Raw genomic sequence first — 20,077 nt, 5'->3', positions numbered from 1 at the left:
GCATGCGCCCGACCGGCACGCAGATAGCATGGTGTAGAGCAGTGGTCCCCAACCACCGGGCCGCGGTCGCAGAAGAATTTATCATTCATTTTTTAATTTTATCACACTCAATTTTTTACTGCATGCCATTGGTGAGAGCAGGGGTGAGAAGAGGTTTTAAAATAATTAGCGCCTGCTTACTTTTACCGCATACCTTGATTAAGCGCAGGAGTGAGAAGAGGTTTTAAATTAATTAGCGCCCCGATGGCTATTCAAGGAAATACGGTAGTCAAAAACATGACCGACCGCTCAGTCAACTTGGCGAGGCTGTTCAAGTGTAGCACTGCTAGTCTGAACCATTCTGAAGCAGGATAAGTCATAGGGACATAGCCAAATAAGTTAAAATAATATCTAAACAGTGGAAATATAACCATCCAAACATGAAGAAGCTGCTGATTGTGTGTTTTGTGTGACGGAGTAGCAGCTGGAAGGAGATACTATTGAATTCCACTCAACACGTTAAAGGCTGTACATTATTATTTATTTACTTGATGAAACTACTGTAGTTGTTTGTATTACATTATTTTCAACTGTTTTTCATACAATATTTATTATCTGAAAGTTTGTTTTTATATTTAAAAAGGGATTGTTGCATGTTAAGATTGTGTTTTTTTGAGGGAGTCAATCAATTTCATGGGCGATGTTGATTTTAATTTGAGTATAAGTTTGGTCATAGAATCAATGAAGCTCATAGAATGAGCTACGACTAGACTTGATTCATTTTAAATTAAGATTTACCATGTTCATTTGTAAATAATCTGACAATGGCTACACGTAATGATACAAAGTATAAATATCCATGTGTGCACACACAAATACATCAAAAAAACATGTGAGAGGCTTTTTACTGTGTACTAAGCGTTTTCAGGACAATTAAGATGGGCTGCATTGCTCAGCAAGTAGTCCTATAAATACTACAGGCCAGTAGCTTAGATGCCTGTCATCATGAGGGCCCTGCAGAGCTAGATGCTGTAAGAATATTAAAACAGCATGGAGAACCTGATACAAGGACATTATACAGAATATATTATGTATGCATATATATTGTTAAAAATAAGGACTGTCTACACAATGCATTTTACACTCTACCGGCAACAGACAAATCCACAAAATGTTTGACATTCACGTCCCTCACTCGGAATTCCCCAGGATAAAATGACACGTGAGCGCGTGGGAGGAAACCATGCAAAATATGAACGTAACATAGAGAAGTCTGCGATTGTGTTTTAAGGCTGTATTACTCAGTCCATCATGCAAATCAAATAACTATTTTATGCTGTCTTATTGCGCTTGACCAGTCTTCCTCTGAGGAAATAACACACACTGGTCACTCCCAAGTTGTTTTGGATAACATATGTTGAGTAAAATGGACCACCAAGAAAGAATAGTACTTGGCCAAGTTTTACCAAAGCTTTAGGAGACCGGCCCTTAGATCGCAATAACAGCATCACCAAGTGAGGTCTAAACCAGGGGTGCCAGTTACGTCGATCGCGAGCTACCAGTCGACCGCGGAGGGTGTGTCAGTTGATCTCCAGCCAGGCTTTTAAAAAAAAATAGACCTAAAAATTAGTGATCATCAATCTTCACCAAGACGTCACTTAAATGACATTCACGGTACCGGAGGGTCTTGTGAGATGACGCTGGCTGCTGCAAGATCATTATTATGAAAATATGACCGAGAGGAAGGCGAGAAACACTTTTTATTTCAACAGACTCCCTTCCGTCAAAACTCTAAATGCCGACTGCACATTTCCTATCTTCACAATAAAAGCTCTGCTTCATGCTGCCTGCGCTAACTAAATACAGAGTCTCGGAAAACTGGCGTACACAAGCGATCCCTCAGAAAGCTGGCGTGCACATCACTTGTGCACGCCAGCTTTCCGAGACTCTTATTTTGTTAGCGCAGGCAGCATGAAGCAGGGCTTTTATTGTGAAGATAGGAAATGTGCAGTCGGCCTTTAGAGTTTTGACGGAAGGGACGGCGCGAAAGTCTGTTGAGATAAAAAGTGTTTCTCGCCTTCCTCTGTCATTTTTTCATAATAATGAACTGGCAGCAGCCAGCGTCATCTCACAAGACCCTCGGGTGCCGTGAATGTCAAGCAAGCTACGGAATTTGCCGCCAATGTTTTTCTTGTAAAGTGTATGGAAGCTGGATGAATTAGATGCCAAAAACCAACCACTTTCATGTGGTATTGTACAGAAAGGACAACTTTTTTTCTCCTCCATTTGAAAATGCGGGCGTTATCATCATTACTGTCTGATTCCAATCAATGCAAGTCATCAGAATCAGGTAATACACCAACTTATATTCTTGTCTTTGTGAAAGAAAGACATCTATATGTGTTACACATGCTTGTATTATTAAACACATTTAACTTGTTTACAAAAATGTCTCTTTCATAAATAAATAAATATAAATGAAATATATAAATGAGGTAGATCCCCTCGAGTTGGTCAATTAAAAAAGTAGCTCGCCTGCAGAAAAAGTGTGGGCACCCCTGGTCTAAACTGTATAGCAAAAACAACCCCTCCCGCCCAGAAAGAAATACAGCTGTTGTTCCAAACAAATAAGGCCTTTTTCCCAGTAAGGGAGCATGTTATACTCCTACGCCGTCACTCCGGCGCCTTCACGGTACAAATCCTGAAACCAGTGAAGTTGGCACTTTGTGTAAATCGTAAATAAAAACAGAATACAATGATTTGCAAATCATTTTCAACTTATATATTGAACTGAATAGACTGCAAAGACAAGATATTTAACGTTCAAACCTGTAAACATTGTTATTTTTTGCACAATATTAGCTCATTTTGGAATCTGATGGCTGCAACATGTTTCTAAAAAGCTGGCACAAATGTCAAAAAAGAAGTTGAGGAATGCTCATCAAATTATTATTTGAAAGATCCCATAGGTGAACAGGCTAATTGGGAACAAGTGGGTGCCATGATTGGGTAAAAAAGCAGCTCCCATGAAATGCTTAGTCATTCTCAAACAAGGATGGGCCGAGGGTCACCACTTTGGGAACAAATTGTCCAAATGTTTAAGAACAACATTTATTAATGAGCTATTCCAAAGGAATTTCACAATAATATCATCAAAAAATTCAGAGAATCTGGAGAAATCACTACAAGTAAGGAGCAAGGCCGAAAACCAACATTAAATTCCCGTGGCCTTTGATTTCTCAGGCGGTACTGCATCAAAAAACGACAGTGTGTAAAGGATATCACCACATGGGCTCAGGAACACTTCAAAAAACCATTGTCAGGAACTACAGTTAATCGCTACATCCATAAGTGCAAGTTTAAAACTCTACTATGCAAAGCAAAAGCCATTTATCAACAGCACCCAGAAACGCTGCCGTCTTCACTGGGCCTGAGATTATCTAAGATGGAATGATTCAAAATAGAAGTTTCCTTTGATCTGACCAGTCAACCTTTCAAATTAGTTTTGGAAACTGTGGATGTCGTGTCCTCCAGACCAAAGAAGAAAAGAACCATAAGGACAGTCATAGGCGTAAAGTTCAAAAGCCAGCATCTGCAATGGTATGGGGGTGCGTTAGTGCCCAAGGCATGGGTAACTTACACATCTGTGAAGGCACCATTAATGCTGAAAGGTACATACATGTTTTGGAGCAACATATGCTACCACCCAAGCAATGTCTTTTTCATGGACGCCCCTGCTTATTTCAGCAAGACAATGCGAATCCACATTCAGAGGTGTTACAATAGCGTGGCTTCGTAGTTGTACTAGACTGGCCTGCCTGTAGTACAGACCTGTCGCCCATTGAAACTGTGTGGCGCAGTATGAAGCATAAAATACGACAACCGAGACCCCGGACTGTTGAACAACTTAAGCGGTACATCAAGCAAGAATAGGAAAGAATTCCACCTGAAAAGCTTCAAAAATTGGTCTCCTCAGTTCCCAAATGTTTACTGAGTGTTGTTCAAAGGAAAGGCCTTATAACAGTGGTAAAAATGTCCCTGTGCCAACTTTTTTGCACTGTGTTGCTGCCATTAAACTCTAACTTAAAGATTTGCACACAAAAGAAAAGGTTCTGTTACAAAATCAAATATCTTGTTTTTGCAATGTATTCAATTGAATATAAGTTGAAAAGGATTTGCAAATCATCGTATTCTGTTTTTATTAACGATCTACACAACGAGCCAACTTCACTGGTTTTGGGTTTTGTAAAACAAGGAGTTTACTAGCAGACATAGGATAAAAACAGAGTTAACATGGGAAAATATTAGCTGCTTTAAACACGACTATGATAAAGAATGAACAACTGAAAAATATCTCATTCCCACACTTACATAGCAGATGGTCTATACTGTAATTGTAACAATATTTTGGTACCTGTACCATGTATTTTGATACGTTTTAAAATAAAGGACACCACAAAAAAACGCATTATTGGCTTTATTTTAAAATTAGATCTTATGATTAAATAAATAGTTTTTTATTGCAATCAAACATTAATTTTGGCATTAGATAAGATTGGGAAAAAGCAAGACAATTTGTCTTTAAGGCAAACACAGAATCATCAAAGTTGAAGATTACCATGAATTGATTTACGTGGACCAAGTTGAAAAACTTATTTGGGTGTTACCATTTAGTGGTCAATTGGACATCATTTGTACTATACTGTGCAATCTACTAAGAAAAGTTTCAATCAATGTATGTGTAAATTCAGCATTTTTTTCTTTTTTTTTTTACAGTGTTAGCGGTTAGCTTTTGTCTCCTCTTATGGTGTGTAGTTAAGCATGTTTAGCTTTTCCTCGTTCTGCAGAGATGATACTTGTGAGAAACAAAGTTTGTTGCCATTGCATTGAGTTTTAGGGATTTGGAAGTATCTAAAACACCACCAACAAGAGCTAGAGCTAAGCACCTCTTGCAAAAGCGTTCAGTTTTTAAAGCTTCAGCGTTATCGTTAGTTTTTTGGCCAAAAAGTGTCCATTCTTCTTTTGCTATCTAGCATTAAAAGATTACAGTTGGTACAAAATGCGGCTGCTAGACTTTTGACAAGAACAAGAAAGTTTGATCACATTACACCTGTACTGGCTCACCTGCACTGGCTTCCTGTGCACTTAAGATGTGACTTTAAGGTTTTACTACTTACGTACAAAATACTACACGGTCTAGCTCCATCCTATCTTACCTATTGTATTGTACCATATGTCCCGGCAAGAAATCTGCGTTCAAAGGACTCCGGCTTATTAGTGATTCCCAAAGCCCAAAAAAAGTCTGCGGGCTATAGAGCGTTTTCCATTCGGGCTCCAGTACTCTGGAATGCCCTCCCGGTAAAAGTTCGAGATGCCACCGCAGTAGAAGCATTTAAGTCTCACCTTAAAACTAATTTGTATACTCTAGCCTTTAAATAGACTCCCTTTTTCGACCAGTTGATCTGCCGTTTCTTTTCTTTTTCTCCTATGTCCCACTCTCCCTTGTGGAGGGGGTCCGGTCCGATCCGGTGGCCATGTACTGCTTGCCTGTATATCGGTTGGGGACATCTCTGCGCTGCTGATCCGCCTCCGCTTGGAATGTTTTCCAGCTGGCTCCACTGTGAACGGGACTCTCGCTGCTGTGTTGGATCCGCTTTGGACTGGACTCTTGCGACTATGTTGGATCCAGTTATGGATTGAACTTTCACATGTTAGACCCGCTCGACATCCATTGCTTTCCTCCTCTCCAAGGTTCTCATAATCATCATTGTCACCGACGTCCCACTGGGTGTGAGTTTTCCTTGCCCTTATATGGGCCTACCGAGGATGTGGTAGTGGTTTGTGCAGCCCTTTGAGACACTAGTGATTTAGGGCTATATAAGTAAACATTGATTGATATGGATTATCCAGAGAATAGTGCTCGATACCATGGTAGAGCGCAATATGTATGTGTGGGAAAAATCCCAAGTCTTGTGATTTTTCCCACACATACATAAATGTTTATATATATACACATACATACATATATACATACACACATACATATTGCGCTCTACCATGATATATATATATATATATATATATGTATAGTCATGTTATGTTTGTTTGTTTGTTTGTGTTCTCCCCTAACTTGAAAAGGGTTTTGATATTTTGACCAGGGGTTTCACTGGGACTTCACTCTTTGTTTTAATCCAATGATGAGACAAATCTTTGTTTCTCCTTTTATTTTAGACTTGATTGTCTCTTTTTTCAACAAATAACTGTAAGGTGAAAAAACCTTTGAAAAAGGTGGACCAATACAAAAGCAATTAGGGACAAATATAAACAAATTAAAATAAACAATTTTTAAAGTAAACATGTTTCCAAAAGTACATATAGTGACCCTTCACAGCTTGGATTTGACATTTAAACATTTAACAACCAACCACTTGGCAAGTAAAATAAATCCAACATATCAAATCCAAACATCAAAATAATATAAAGTCATCTCACCGTCAGCCACCCTGGTCTCTGTAAACAGTTGTCACTTCTGTATTTGGTCAATTCTCCTGGAGAAGTGTTTGTTGGCCTCTTCTGTATTTGGTAATTTGTCGTCGAGCAATGTTTGTTGGCCTGGAGCTGCAGACTTAAAAGGAGTGGATTTTGATTGCTTCAGGTGAGAGCCTTCCTGATTAGTGATGGTCTTCAGCTGTTGGGATTTTGTGTCTGTAATTTCATGTGTGTCCTCTAGGGGGAAATGGGAGTCAAACTCATATTTGGACATGAGGCCTTCTGTGTGCCTTGTGTAGAGTTTGCCAAAACACACACACAAATATATATATATATACGTATATATATATATATATACGTATATATATATATATATATATATATATATATATATATATATATATATATATATATACATATATATATATATACATATATATATATATATATATATGTATATATATATATACATATATATATATATATATATATATATATATATATATATATATATATATATATATATATATATATATATATATATATATATATATATATATATATATATATATATATATACATACATATGGGCTTCACGGTGGCAGAGGGGTTAGTGCGTCTGCCTCACAATACGAAGGTCCTGCAGTCCTGGGTTCAAATCCAGGCTCGGGATCTTTCTGTGTGGAGTTTGCATGTTCTCCCCGTGAATGCGTGGGTTCCCTCCAGGTACTCCGGCTTCCTCCCACCTCCAAACACATGCACCTGGGGATAAGTTGATTGGCAAAACACTAAATTGGCCCTAGTGTGTGAATGTGAGTGTGAATGTTGTCTGACTATCTGTGTTGGCCCTGCGATGAGGTGGCGACTTGTCCAGGGTGTACCCCGCCTTCCGCCCGATTGTAGCTGAGATAGGCGCCAGCGCCCCCCGCAACCCCAAAAGGGAATAAGCGGTAGAAAAATGGATGGATATATATATATATATATATATATATATATATATATATATATATAATGTATAATAAACATATATACATACACACACGTATATTATATATATTTGGATGTATACATACATGTATAATGGATATATATATATATATATATATATATATATATATATATATATACATATATATGTATATATATATATATATATATAAATACATATACATGTACATGGCGTGGCGCAGTGGGAGAGTGGCCGTGCGCAACCCGAGGGTCCCTGGTTCAAATCCCACCTAGTACCAACCTCGTCACGTCCGTTGTGTCCTGAGCAAGACACTTCACCCTTGCTCCTGATGGGTGCTGGTTGGCGCCTTGCATGGCAGCTCCCTCCACCCGTGTGTGAATGGGTAAATGTGGAGGTAGTGTCAAAGCGCTTTGAGTACCTTGAAGGTAGAAAAGCGCTATACAAGTACAACCCATTTATTATATATGTATATATATATATAAATAAATATATATATATTATATATATATATATATATATATATATATATATATATATATATATATATGTATATCTATTAGAGGTGTGGGAAAAATCGATTCGAATACAAATCCATTCCGTTGTGCGATTCAGAATCGATTTTTTTTTTTTTTTTTTAAATAGATTTTTTTTTTTTTAGCAATCCAACAAACCACTACACAGCAATACCATAACAATGCAATCCAATTCCAAAACCAAACCTGACCCAGCAACAAGGCATTTAACAGAGCAATTGAGATGAGACACAAACACGACACAGAAAAAAACAAAAGTAGTGAAACAAAAATGAATATTATCAACAACAGTATCAATATTAGTTATAATTTCAGCATAGCAGTGATTTAAAATCCCTCATTTACATTATCATTAGACATTTATAAAAAAAAAAACACAATAGTGTCACAGTGGCTTACCCTTGCATTGCATCTCATAAGTTTGACAACACACTGTGTCCAATGTTTTCAAAATAAGTCATATTTTGGTTCGTTTAATTGTTAAAACAGGACAAAACATTGTCCTTTATAAATATAAAAGGTTTTTTTTTTTTTTTTAATCTACTACACTGCTAGCATGTTAGCAGACTCGGGTAGATCCTGCTGAAATCCTATGTATTGAATGAATACAGAATCGTTTTGAATCGGAAATATATCGTTTTTGAATCGAGAATCGCGTTGAATCGAAAAAAGTAGATATATTATCGAATCGCGACCCCAAGAATCGATGTTGAATCGAATCGTGGGACACCCAAAGATTAGCAGCCCTAATATATATATATATATATATATATATATATATATATATATATATATATATATATATATATATATATATATATATATATATATATGTATATTAGGGTATATATATATATTAGGGGTTTAAGGGTATACAAAAATGTTGGTTCGGTATGTACCTCGGTTTAGAGGTCACGGTTCGGTTCAGTAAGAAAACAACAAAATATACATTTTTGGGGTTATTTATTTACCAAATTTGTAAACAATGGCTTTATCCTTTTAACATTGGGAACACTATAATAATTCTACCCACGTTAATCCACATTAAACTGCCTCAAGTTGTTGCTTTGATTGAATGAAATGACAAAACCTTTCTTCTACATATAAAAAGTGCAACATTAAACAGTTTCAAGTCAACTCATCATGCTTAACTTATTACAGCATTTGGGAAGCCTGTAGTTGACTTTTATTATACACACATACACACGCACACACACACAGCAAAATGAGCTAACCTAATTTTAAAAGCTAATTAGCCTTCACCAGAGGTGGGTAGTAACGCGCTACATTTACACCGTTACATCTACTTGAGTAACTTTTGGGAGAAATTGTACTTCTAAGAGTAGTTTTTATGCAACATACTTTTACTTTTACCTGAGTATATTTATAGAAAAGGAACGCTACTTTTACTCCGGTCCATTTATCTGCAATCAGGTCGCTACTCGCTACTTTTTTTTTTAATCGATCTCTTAATGCACGCTTTGTTTGTTTTGTTTTTGTCAGACACGCATTCAAAGTAGGAACTACACATGCCTGCGTTTCACCAATCACATGGAGTCACTGGTGACGTTGGACCAATCAAACAGAGCCAGGTGGTCACGTGACCGTCACACGTAGAACCCGACATGTTGAAAAACTTATTGGGGTGTTACCATTTAGTGGTCAACTGTACAGAATATGTACTGTACCGTGCAATCTAATAATAAAAGTTTCAATCAATCAATCAAAAGTGTAAAGGAAAAAAGACACTTTTTATTTCAACCGTACTTTCCGTCAAAAGCCTAAAGACTGATCGCCCAGTTCCTGTCTTCACAATAAAAGTGCCGCTCCATCGCGCCTGCGCTAACAAAATAAGAGTCTCCGAAAGCCAGCGCAAACAAACTAGCAAACTACGGAGTTTGCCGCCAATGTATTTCTTGTAAAGTGTATAAAAACGAATATGGAAGCTGGACAAATAAGATGCCAAAAACCAAGGACTTTCATGTGGTATTAGACAGGAAGGAGGAACTTTTTTTCTCCTCCATTTGAAAACCGGGACGTTATCAGCACTATACTGTCTGATTCCAATCAATACAAGTCATCAGAATCAGGTAACTTATACAACTTATATTCTTGTCTTCATTAAAGACAGGAATCTATATGTTAAACATGCATGTATATTCATTAAAACACCTTTAACATGTGAACAAAAACCACAAAATAAATAAATATAAATTATATACTGTATATTTAAAGGTATATATATATATATATATATATATATATATATATATATATATATATATATATATATATATATATATATATATATATATATATGATATGTGTGTATGTGTATGTATATATGAGGTAGATCACCACGACTTGGTCATTTATTAAGGAATTGATAAACGTTGAAAAACTTATTGGGGTTTTACCATTTAGTGGTCAATTGTACGGAATATGTACTGTACTGTGCAATCTACTAATACAAGTTTCAATCAATCAATGAATGCCTACTGAGCCTATGGTGCTGTTAAGTTATTGTGGCTCAATTTGCCTTAATTTTTATTTATTTTAATGTATTATTTAATATATAATATTGTTTTAGTTTCTTAAGAGATATTCCTGGCTCTGAATTTGCTCATTGCTATTTTTATGTTTTTGTGCATTATTTGTTGCTGGAATCATTAAACAAACAGGTTACTCATCAGTTACTAAGTACTTGAGTAGTTTTTTCACAACATACTTTTTACTTTTACTCAAGTAAATATTTGGGTGACTACTCCTTACTTTTACTTGAGTAATAAATCTCGAAAGTAACAGTACTCTTACTTGAGTACAATTTCTGGCTACTCTACCCACCTCTGGCCTTCACCTCAACCCAGAACTATGAGAGAGCTGAGCTGCAGTTTAAGTTTCTAGAAGGTCAACAGGCTCATAGTGATGTTTGTAATAGTTGTGATTGGGAAGTGTTTTTTATAATTTGGGGAGTGTACGATGTCAGCTGCTCACCTGCTAAACAGCACTGACTCCATGCGCACTGAATACGCCCTGCTGATTGGCTGTTACATCGCTGTGAATACGCACTGCTTTGTATGTAACCAATCAGATGGTTGTGTGGGCGGGACAATTCTGGGTGCTCACTGCTCAGACAGAGGCAGCTACAGAGCAACTTGTTAACACTTTAGTTTACAAACTCGTTCGATACACCCTTGTACCGAAAGGGCTCAATACAAATACACGTACCGTTACACCCCTAATATATATATATATATATATATATATATATATATATATATATATATATATATAGACTACTGTAACGTATTATTTTCGGGTCTATATATATATGTATATATATATACACACATATATATATATATATATATATATATATATATATATATATATATATATATATATATACATACAAACCCAGTTTCCATATGAGTTGGGAAATTATGTTAGATGTAAATATAAACGGAATACAATGATTTGCAAATCATGTTTAACCCATATTCAGTTGAATATGCTACAAAGACAACACATTTGATGTTCAAATTAATAAACTTTTTTTTTTGCAATATATATATATATACATATATATATGTATATATATATATATATATATACATATACATATATATATATATATATATATATGTATATATATATATATATATGTATATAAATATATATATATATATATATATATATATATAAATATATATATATATACATCTCGCCAATGAGGTTGTTCGTTTGGACCTGAAGCCATACTGACAGTCATTGATTATATGATGCTTTCAAGAAAGTATTCAAGTCGAGCGTTAAACAGTTTTTCAAAGATTTTTGAGAAGTGAGGCAAAAGAGAGATTGGTCGGTAATTGGTGAAATCGTGTTTGTTGTCACTTTTGAAGAGCGGAGTTACCTTAAGTGATTTTCTTTTGACTTGGAAATTGGTCCGTCTGGAATGATAGGTTACATATATAAGTTAAGGGTTTTCCAATATTCAGTATAACCTTTTGAAGCAATATCATCTTGATATCATGGCAGTCAGTGGAGCACTTACTTTTACACTTCCACACAATGTTTGTCACTTCCTGCTCATTTGGAGCAGAGAGGACGAATGACAAAGAATTCTGTTCAATAGTTAATTTTGTAACTCCATTGTCTGGGATATCAACAGCCAACTTAGGACCAATATTTACAAAAAAACGATTGAACTTATTACTTATTACATTACTCATATTATAATATTCACTGTTTTCATCAATAAAGGCATCAGGATAAGTCAACTTTGAATATCCTTGTTTGATTAGAACAGGGGTGCCCATTACGTCAATCGCGAGCTACCAGTCGACCGCGGGGGGTGTGTCAGTCGATCTCCAGCCAGGCTTTTAAAAAAAATAGACCTAAAAATTAGCGATCATCAATCTTCACCAAGACGTCACTTAAATGACATTCACGGTACCGGAGGGTCTTGTGAGATGACGCTGGCTGCTGCAAGATCATTATTATGAAAATATGACTGAGAGGAAGGCAAGAAACACTTTTTATTTCAACAGACTCTCGCGTCGTACCTTCCGTCAAAACTCTAAAGGCCGACTGCACATTTCCTATCTTCACAATAAAAGCCCTGCTTCATGCTGCCTGCGCTAACTAAATACAGAGTCTCGGAAAACTGGCGTACACAAGCGATCCCTCAGAAAGCTGGCGTGCACATAACTTGTGCACGCCAGCTTTCTGAGACTCTTATTTTGTTAGCGCAGGCAGCATGAAGCAGGGCTTTTATTGTGAAGATAGGAAATGTGCAGTCGGCCTTTAGAGTTTTGACGGAAGGGACGGCGCAAAAGTCTGTTGAAATAAAAAGTGTTTCTCGCCTTCCTCTCTGTCATTTTTTCATAATAATGAACTGGCAGCAGCCAGCGTCATCTCACAAGACCCTCGGGTGCCGTGAATGTCAATCAAGCAAGCTACGGAATTTGCCGCCAATGTTTTTCTTGTAAAGTGTATGGAAGCTGGATGAATTAGATGCCAAAAACTAACCACTTTCATGTGGTATTGTACAGAAAGGACAACTTTTTTTCTCCTCCATTTGAAAATGTGGGCGTTATCATCATTACTGTCTGATTCCAATCAATGCAAGTCATCAGAATCAGGTAATACACCAACTTATATTCTTGTCTTTGTGAAAGAAAGACATCTATATGTGTTACACATGCTTGTATTATCATTAAACACATTTAACTTGTTTACAAAAATGTGTCTTTCATAAATAAATAAATATAAATGATATATATAAATGAGGTAGATCCCCTCGAGTTGGTCAATTGAAAAGTAGCTCGCCTGCAGAAAAAGTGTGGGCACCCCTGAACTAGACAGTCAGACCCGCGCGAACTCCAAACAGGAAGTGACGTGAACAAGTGGAATGGATTGGATAGCGACGCACGAAAGGGGCGCTGTACCTGAAGTGAGGGGAAACTGAGTGAATACTGACAGGTTTAAATGATAATTTATTTTAAACTCTTATTAGAGCCACTTTCAAATTAATATTTCGGCATGTATTTGTAAAAAAAAGAAAATAAATAAATAAAATATAACGCCAAATTATTTAGGGGGGCTTAACAATATGATTATTTATTTTAACCTTCCTCTTGTGTTAGCTTTCTGTTACCATCTCTTTTGTTAACGGGTCTGTTTTGACCCATGTCTTAAATCAGCTGTAAAATACACTAAAAACAATTATCTATCATCCAATTTGTTTCTCATCTCTTGGTTACCTCGTTAGGTTTCCTTATCCATGAAAATATGGGTTTTAATATTTTTGGTGTGGGCTATTGGGCCTTTTTTTTGTCAGTATACCCCTCGATTTCAATTGAAAAAAATGGTAAAATGAACCTCAAGAGAATCATATAAATAAAAAAAAAGGTTGTTGTGTTACCTAACTATTACTAAGGGGTATTAGAACACATCTCTTGAATAAATTTGTTCTTTTCATTTTAATAATTTTAACTATTGTAACATCTATGGTGTGCACTCTGCAAGTCAACAACTCTATACTGAATTGACCTCAAATGTCTGGACATGCCCGTCTTTGTTTGTTTTTGTACAGGATAACAAGGTAAAATGAGAATCCCCTAAAGCTCACATGATTGGGAGAGGAGCTGGCCGTCAGTGTGTTCAGTTTTGGCACTACTTATTGCTTTATAGTCTTATTTTTACAACTGGGTCGAAACCGACCCTAACAACTCCAAGGTCATAATTTCAACCAGAGCATTTTATAATTTAGTGAAACAAAAAAAACAAGTTTTATTTTGTTGAAATAGAGGTTCCTTACAAAGTAAAAAAGCCTTGATGCATAAAAATAAATTTATGTGGTTCTTTTATGCATTTAAAAAACTAAAACGGGTCGGTGCCGACCCTAACACAAGACGAAGGTTAAACTCTTATTTGGGCCATTTTAAAATGAATATTTCAGCATGTATTTGTAAAAAAAATAAAAAATAAATTAAAATATAACGCCAAATTATTTAGGGGGGCTTAGGAATATTTTAAGGGAGCTTAAGGGGGCTAAAAATAGGCCTAGTGACGCCCCTGCTAGGAGCTATGTTGTCTGGGGGTTTTCATGCCCCCTGGTAGGGTCTCCCAAGACAAACAGGTCCTAGGTGAGGGATCAGACAAAGAGCAGATCGAAGACCTCTATGAAGAAGAAAATCGAATCCTTCTGGGGGACTTCAATGCTCATGTTGGCAACGACAGTGAAACCTGGAGAGGTGTGATTGGGAAGAGTGGCCACCCGGATCTGAACCCGAGTGGTGTTCTGTTATTGGACTTTTGTGCTCGTCACAGATTGTCAATAACAAACACCATGTTCAAACATAAGGGTGTCCATATGTGTACTTGGCAACAGGACACCCTAGGCCGCAGTTCCATGATCGACTTCGTGGTTGTGTCATCGGATTTTCGGCTTCATGTTTTGGACACTCGGGTGAAGAGAGGAGCGGAGCTTTCTACCGACCACCACCTGGTGGTGAGTTGGCTGCGATGGTGGTCGAGGATTCCGGACAGACCTGGCAGGCCCAAATGCATTGTGAGGGTCTGCTGGGAACGTCTGGCAGAGTCTCCTGTCAGAGAGAGTTTCAATTCCCACCCCCGGAAGAAATTTGAAAATGTCAGGAGGGATGTGCTGCACATCGAGTCCGAGTGGACCATGTTCCGAACCTCTATTGTCGAGGTGGCTGATTGGAGCTGTGGCCGCAAGGTAGTTGGTGCCTGTCGTGGTGGTAATCCTAAAACCCGTTGGTGGACACAGGCGGTGAGGGATGCCGTCTAGCTGAAGAAGGAGTCCTATCGGGTTCTTTTGGCTCCAGAGGCAGTGGGCAGGTACCTACAGGCCAAGCGGTGTGCAGCTTCAGCGGTCGCGGAAGCAAAAACTCGGACATAGGAGGAGTACGGGGAAGCCATGGAAAACGACTTCCGGACATCTTTGAAGCAATTCTGGACCACCATATGTCGCCTCAGGCAGTGCACTGCCAACACCTTGTATGGTGCGGATGGTGGTCTGCTGACCTCGACTGCGAATGTTGTGGATCGGTGGAAAAATACTTCTAAGACCTCCTCAACCCCACATCACGTCTCCCTATGAGGAAGCAGTGCCTGGGGAATCTGTAGTGGGCTCTCCTATTTCTGGGGCTGAGGTTGCTGAGGTAGTTAGAAAACTCCTCGGTGGCAAGACACCCGGGGTGGATGAGATCCGCCCGGAGTTCCTTAAGGCTCTGGATGCTGCGGGGCTGTCTTGGTTGACAAGACTGCAGCAATGCGTGGACATCGGGGACGGTACCTCTGGATTGGCAGACCGGGGTGGTGGTTCCTCTCTTTAAGAAGGGTAACCGGAGGGTGTGTTCCAACTATCGTGGGATCTTACTCCTCAGCCTTACCGGTAAGATTTATTCAGGTGTACTGGAGAGGAGGCTACGCCGGATAGTCGAACCTCGGATTCAGGAGGAACAGTGTGGTTTGTGGACTTGGAGAAGGCATTCGACCGTGTCCCTCGGGAAGTCCTGTGGGGAGTGCTCAGAGAGTATGGGGTACCGGACTTATTGTGGCGGTCCGCTCCCTGTATGATCAGTGTCAGAGCTTGGTCCGCATTGCTGGCAGTAAGTCGGACACGTTTCCAGTGAGGGTTGGACTCCGCCAAGGCTGTCCTTTGTCACCGATTCTGTTCATAACTTTTATGGACAGAATTTCTAGGTGCAGTCAAGGCGTTGAGGGGTTCCGGTTTGGTGGCCGCGGGATTAAGTCTCTGCTTTTTGTAGATGATGTGGTCCTGATGGCTTCACCTGGCCGGGATCTTCAGCTCTCACTGGATCGGTTCACAGCAGAGTGTGAAGCCACCGGAATGAGAATCAGCACCTCCAAGTCTGAGTCCATGGTTCTTGCCCGGAAAAGGGTGGAGTGCCATCTCCCCAAGTGGAGGACTCCAAGTACCTAGGAGTCTTGTTCATGAGTGGGGGAAGAGTGGATCGTGAGATCGAGAGGCGGATCGGTGCGGCGTCTTCAGTAATGTGGACGTTGTACCGATCCGTTGTGGTGAAGAAGGATCTGAGCCGGAAGGCAAAGCTCTCAATTTACCGGTCAATCTATGTTCCCATCCTCACCTATGGTCATGAGCTTTGGGTCATGACCGAAAGGATAAGATCACGGGTACAAGCGGCCGAAATGGGTTTCCTCCGCCGGGTGGCGGGGATCTCCCTTAGAGATAGGGTGAGAAGCTCTGCAATCCGGGAGGAACTCAAAGTAAAGCCGCTGCTCCTTCACATCGAGAGGAGCCAGATGAGGTGGTTCGGGCATCTGGTCAGGATGCCACCCGAACGCCTCCCTAGGGAGGTGTTTAAGGCACGTCCAACCGGTAGCAGGCCACGGGGAAGACCCAGGACACGTTGGGAAGACTATGTCTCCCGGCTGGCCTGGGAACGCCTCGGGATCCCCCGGGAAGAGCTAGACGAAGTGGCTGGGGAAAGGGAAGTCTGGATTTCCCTGCTTAGGTTGTTGCCCCCGCGACCCGACCTCGGATAAGCGGAAGAAGATGGATGGATGGATGGATGGATGGATGAATGGATGAGAAGCTTAACTGCATTAAGGTGAGTTGAGCTCATGAAACATTTTACTGCACATCCAAAAAACACACAAGTCATTGTTTTTTTTTTGTCAAGATATAGATGAAGCTGTTTTTTACTGTGGGTAGAACAAATTAATAACTTTATAGGGGTGGGCTAAAGAAAAGGCAAACTAAATAAATACATACAGTGGGGTGTGTGGACCCCTAGAGGTAGTTTAGGGTGTCCCCAGCTAAATGACAGATAGTTAATAGTAAGGGACCCTTATTGGGTCTCTTGAGTCTTCAAGAGATAGGAAAGATTAGGCGTGTTCAAGTCACTAGAAACGACTCGGCGACATGTTTCGAAGAATATGTCTCCCGGCTGGCCTGGGAACGCCTCGGGATCCCCCGGGAAGAGCTAGACGAAGTGGCTGGGGAGAGGGAAGTCTGGGTTTCCCTGCTTAGGCTGTTGCCCCCGCGACCCGGCCTCGGATAAGCGGAAGAAGATGGATGGATGGATGGATTAAATGAATGGTTACATCCCTACAATGAGAAATTATACTACTATTTGTACCACTCATATTCAGTAGCATGGACACAGTATGCACCTTTTCAGTAACTATCACATTCAATGTTTTAATTTAACATTAACATTCATGTACAATTTGTAAATGCACAACACAACTCAACTAAAACAAGAGTTTAATCTAAATACTGATTGTATTTACTTTTTCGTAGGCTCCAACAACTCTTTTGATAGCAACAATTTGGTTTTGCAACACAAATAAAGGATTGTTGTTTGTTGTTTTTCTTTTAATTGTACATATTTATGCTTATCAAAGTTTGCAAATCCATGTCTTTCTTTGCATGGACATTCCCTATTTCTGAAATGTTCTGAATGTAAGGGCGGAATGCAGGCTGGCATTCTGGACATAACAGACACATAGTAAAGATAGCAGTGCAGCTAGACGAGTATCACACACTCTTGCCTTGTTCTGCCAGCACGTGTTAAAACTTGTGTTTTCGTTGCTTCTTTTGTTGAGCAAAATAATGAAAAAAAAACGGACAGAACCACAGTACTGCACTTGGAATGTTCATTGACTATGGGCAATGTCACTTCAAACACAACATGATTAATGATACAGTAGCAGCTTGCGTTGCCATTGAAGGAAAAATAAACAGTCTGTCATCATCATCCCGACCATCAGCAGATAATAAATAGTTGATAATTATGATAATTGAACAGACTAAGTAGGCACAAGTTTAACTCTGATCTGCAGATTTCTACCAAACATTACCACCAAACTCACAAATCACAGTCACATCCTTAACCTGCAAAAATCCTCCATCTCAGTACTTCATAACACAAGAAATAAGGCCTACCTCTGCAGAACATGTTCCTCCCTTGCAGATCTCTCAGAATCCCATTCCATGTAAAACAATTGTGACCATGACAGGACATGATGTTTGTTTTATGTGATTACCCACCATTGGAAATGTTCAAATAGTCAATAGGAAAAGGCATTTCCTGCCTTTTTTTGTCTTGCTCTTTCAAGGGAGCAAGCCTAATGGAAATCCGGGGAGGTGTACAGTATGTGCCTAAGGATATCCAGTGAGTGAGGAGCACCTGTCGGAGTTTAAAATGTTCTTGTGTTTGCCCATTGGTTAGAAACCCAAATGTCAAACATCCCCGAAGACTGTGTATGCTTCTGACAGAGTGGTTTCAATTTATAGCTGAGATTGAAAACTACGTATGCGGGTTGTGTCCCTTGAGGTGTAACGGTACACGGCCTTTTACTGCAGGGAGTGTCGGTTGCATATGGTAAAAAGTTAAAGGTAATTTTAAACCCATTTTACAATTTGAATGCTTTAATAGGTTGTTGCCTACAATATGGAATCAATGAATTCATGAAAAAAGCTACACTTTAAGTTTTCATTATTAATCCATTCCACTGTTTTGCACAGCGCGGCGATCTATTTGGAGCGGCAGGGCGTGGCCATTGGTAGTTTCACTATTACACTATCATATGGCTTGAATTTTTGGATATAGTGTATGTTTTTTTTAAAAGGAAGAAAAAATATACATATATTTAAAGTACCATATTCTCCGGACCATAGGGCGCACCGGATTATAAGGCGCACTGCCGATGAGGGTCAAGTCAGGTTTATTTTCACACAAAAGGGCGCATTAAAGGAGTCGTGTTATTAAAATATTTAATATTATTAAAATAGACTCCCTTTTTAGACCAGTTGATCTGCCGTTTCTTCTCTTTTTCTCCTATGTCTCACTCTCCCTTGTGGCCATTGATGACGTACTGGCTGAATGGACTGCTCGTCCAGAGTTGGGACCCAGGATGGACCGCTTGCCTGTGTATCGGCTGGGGACATCTCAAGGCTGCTGATCCGCCTCCGCTTGGAATGGTTTCCTGCTGGCTGCGCTGTGAACGGGACTATCGCGGCTGTGTTGGATCCATTATGGATTGAACTTTCACAGTATCATGTTAGACCCGCTTGACATCCATTGCTTTCGTCCTCTCCAAGGTTCTCATAGTCATCATTGTCACCGAGGTCCCACTGGGTGTGAGTTATGTGGGCCTACAGAAGATGTCGTAGTGGTTTGTGCAGCCCTTTGAGACACTAGTGATTTAGGGCTATATAAGTAAACATTGATTGATTGATTGATATTATTCTTTTTTTTCTAAATTGAAAACCTTTCCTTGTGGTGTACATAACATGTAATGGTGGTTCTTTGATCAAAATGTTTTGTGACATGTGAGAAAACGCCAGATAATATGTCTTACCTTATACACACCCAATAATAATACTCGTATGTTGAAGCACAGCACAGTCCATCAATTGGTGCGGCTTGATAGCTAACCAAAGTCGTACTAAAACATTTTGATCGATTTTTGAGCCCCGTGTGTAATTTTCTATATTTTCAATGGCACATATAAAATGTTGGTGTTGTGACATATTGCAGTCTACACGTATCTCTTATGTGTGACTGCCATCTAGTGGTCACAC

At 39.0% G+C, this 20,077-nt stretch overlaps 1 protein-coding gene across 2 annotated transcripts in view; it reads right to left on the bottom strand.

Annotated features, from left to right (window-relative positions):
• Positions 1-18,655, bottom strand: part of LOC133563518 (cytosolic carboxypeptidase 4) — a 199,740-nt gene extending 181,085 nt beyond the window's left edge. The window contains exon 1 of one of the 2 annotated variants that reach the window (XM_061917681.1): positions 18,437-18,655. In XM_061917681.1, coding sequence (XP_061773665.1) covers positions 18,437-18,515 — 79 coding nt within the window. In that variant the 5' untranslated portion in view covers positions 18,516-18,655. The remainder of the gene's footprint in view (positions 1-18,436) is intronic. The other variant, XM_061917680.1, reaches the window with a different exon arrangement.
• Between the last annotated feature and the right edge of the window lie 1,422 nt (positions 18,656-20,077).

The sequence above is a fragment of the Nerophis ophidion genome, linkage group LG12 (genome assembly GCF_033978795.1).
Source record: "Nerophis ophidion isolate RoL-2023_Sa linkage group LG12, RoL_Noph_v1.0, whole genome shotgun sequence".
Lineage (NCBI taxonomy): Eukaryota > Metazoa > Chordata > Actinopteri > Syngnathiformes > Syngnathidae > Nerophis > Nerophis ophidion.
The sequence above is the reverse complement of the archived record's forward strand: the minus strand, read 5'-3'. Positions and strand labels throughout refer to the sequence as shown.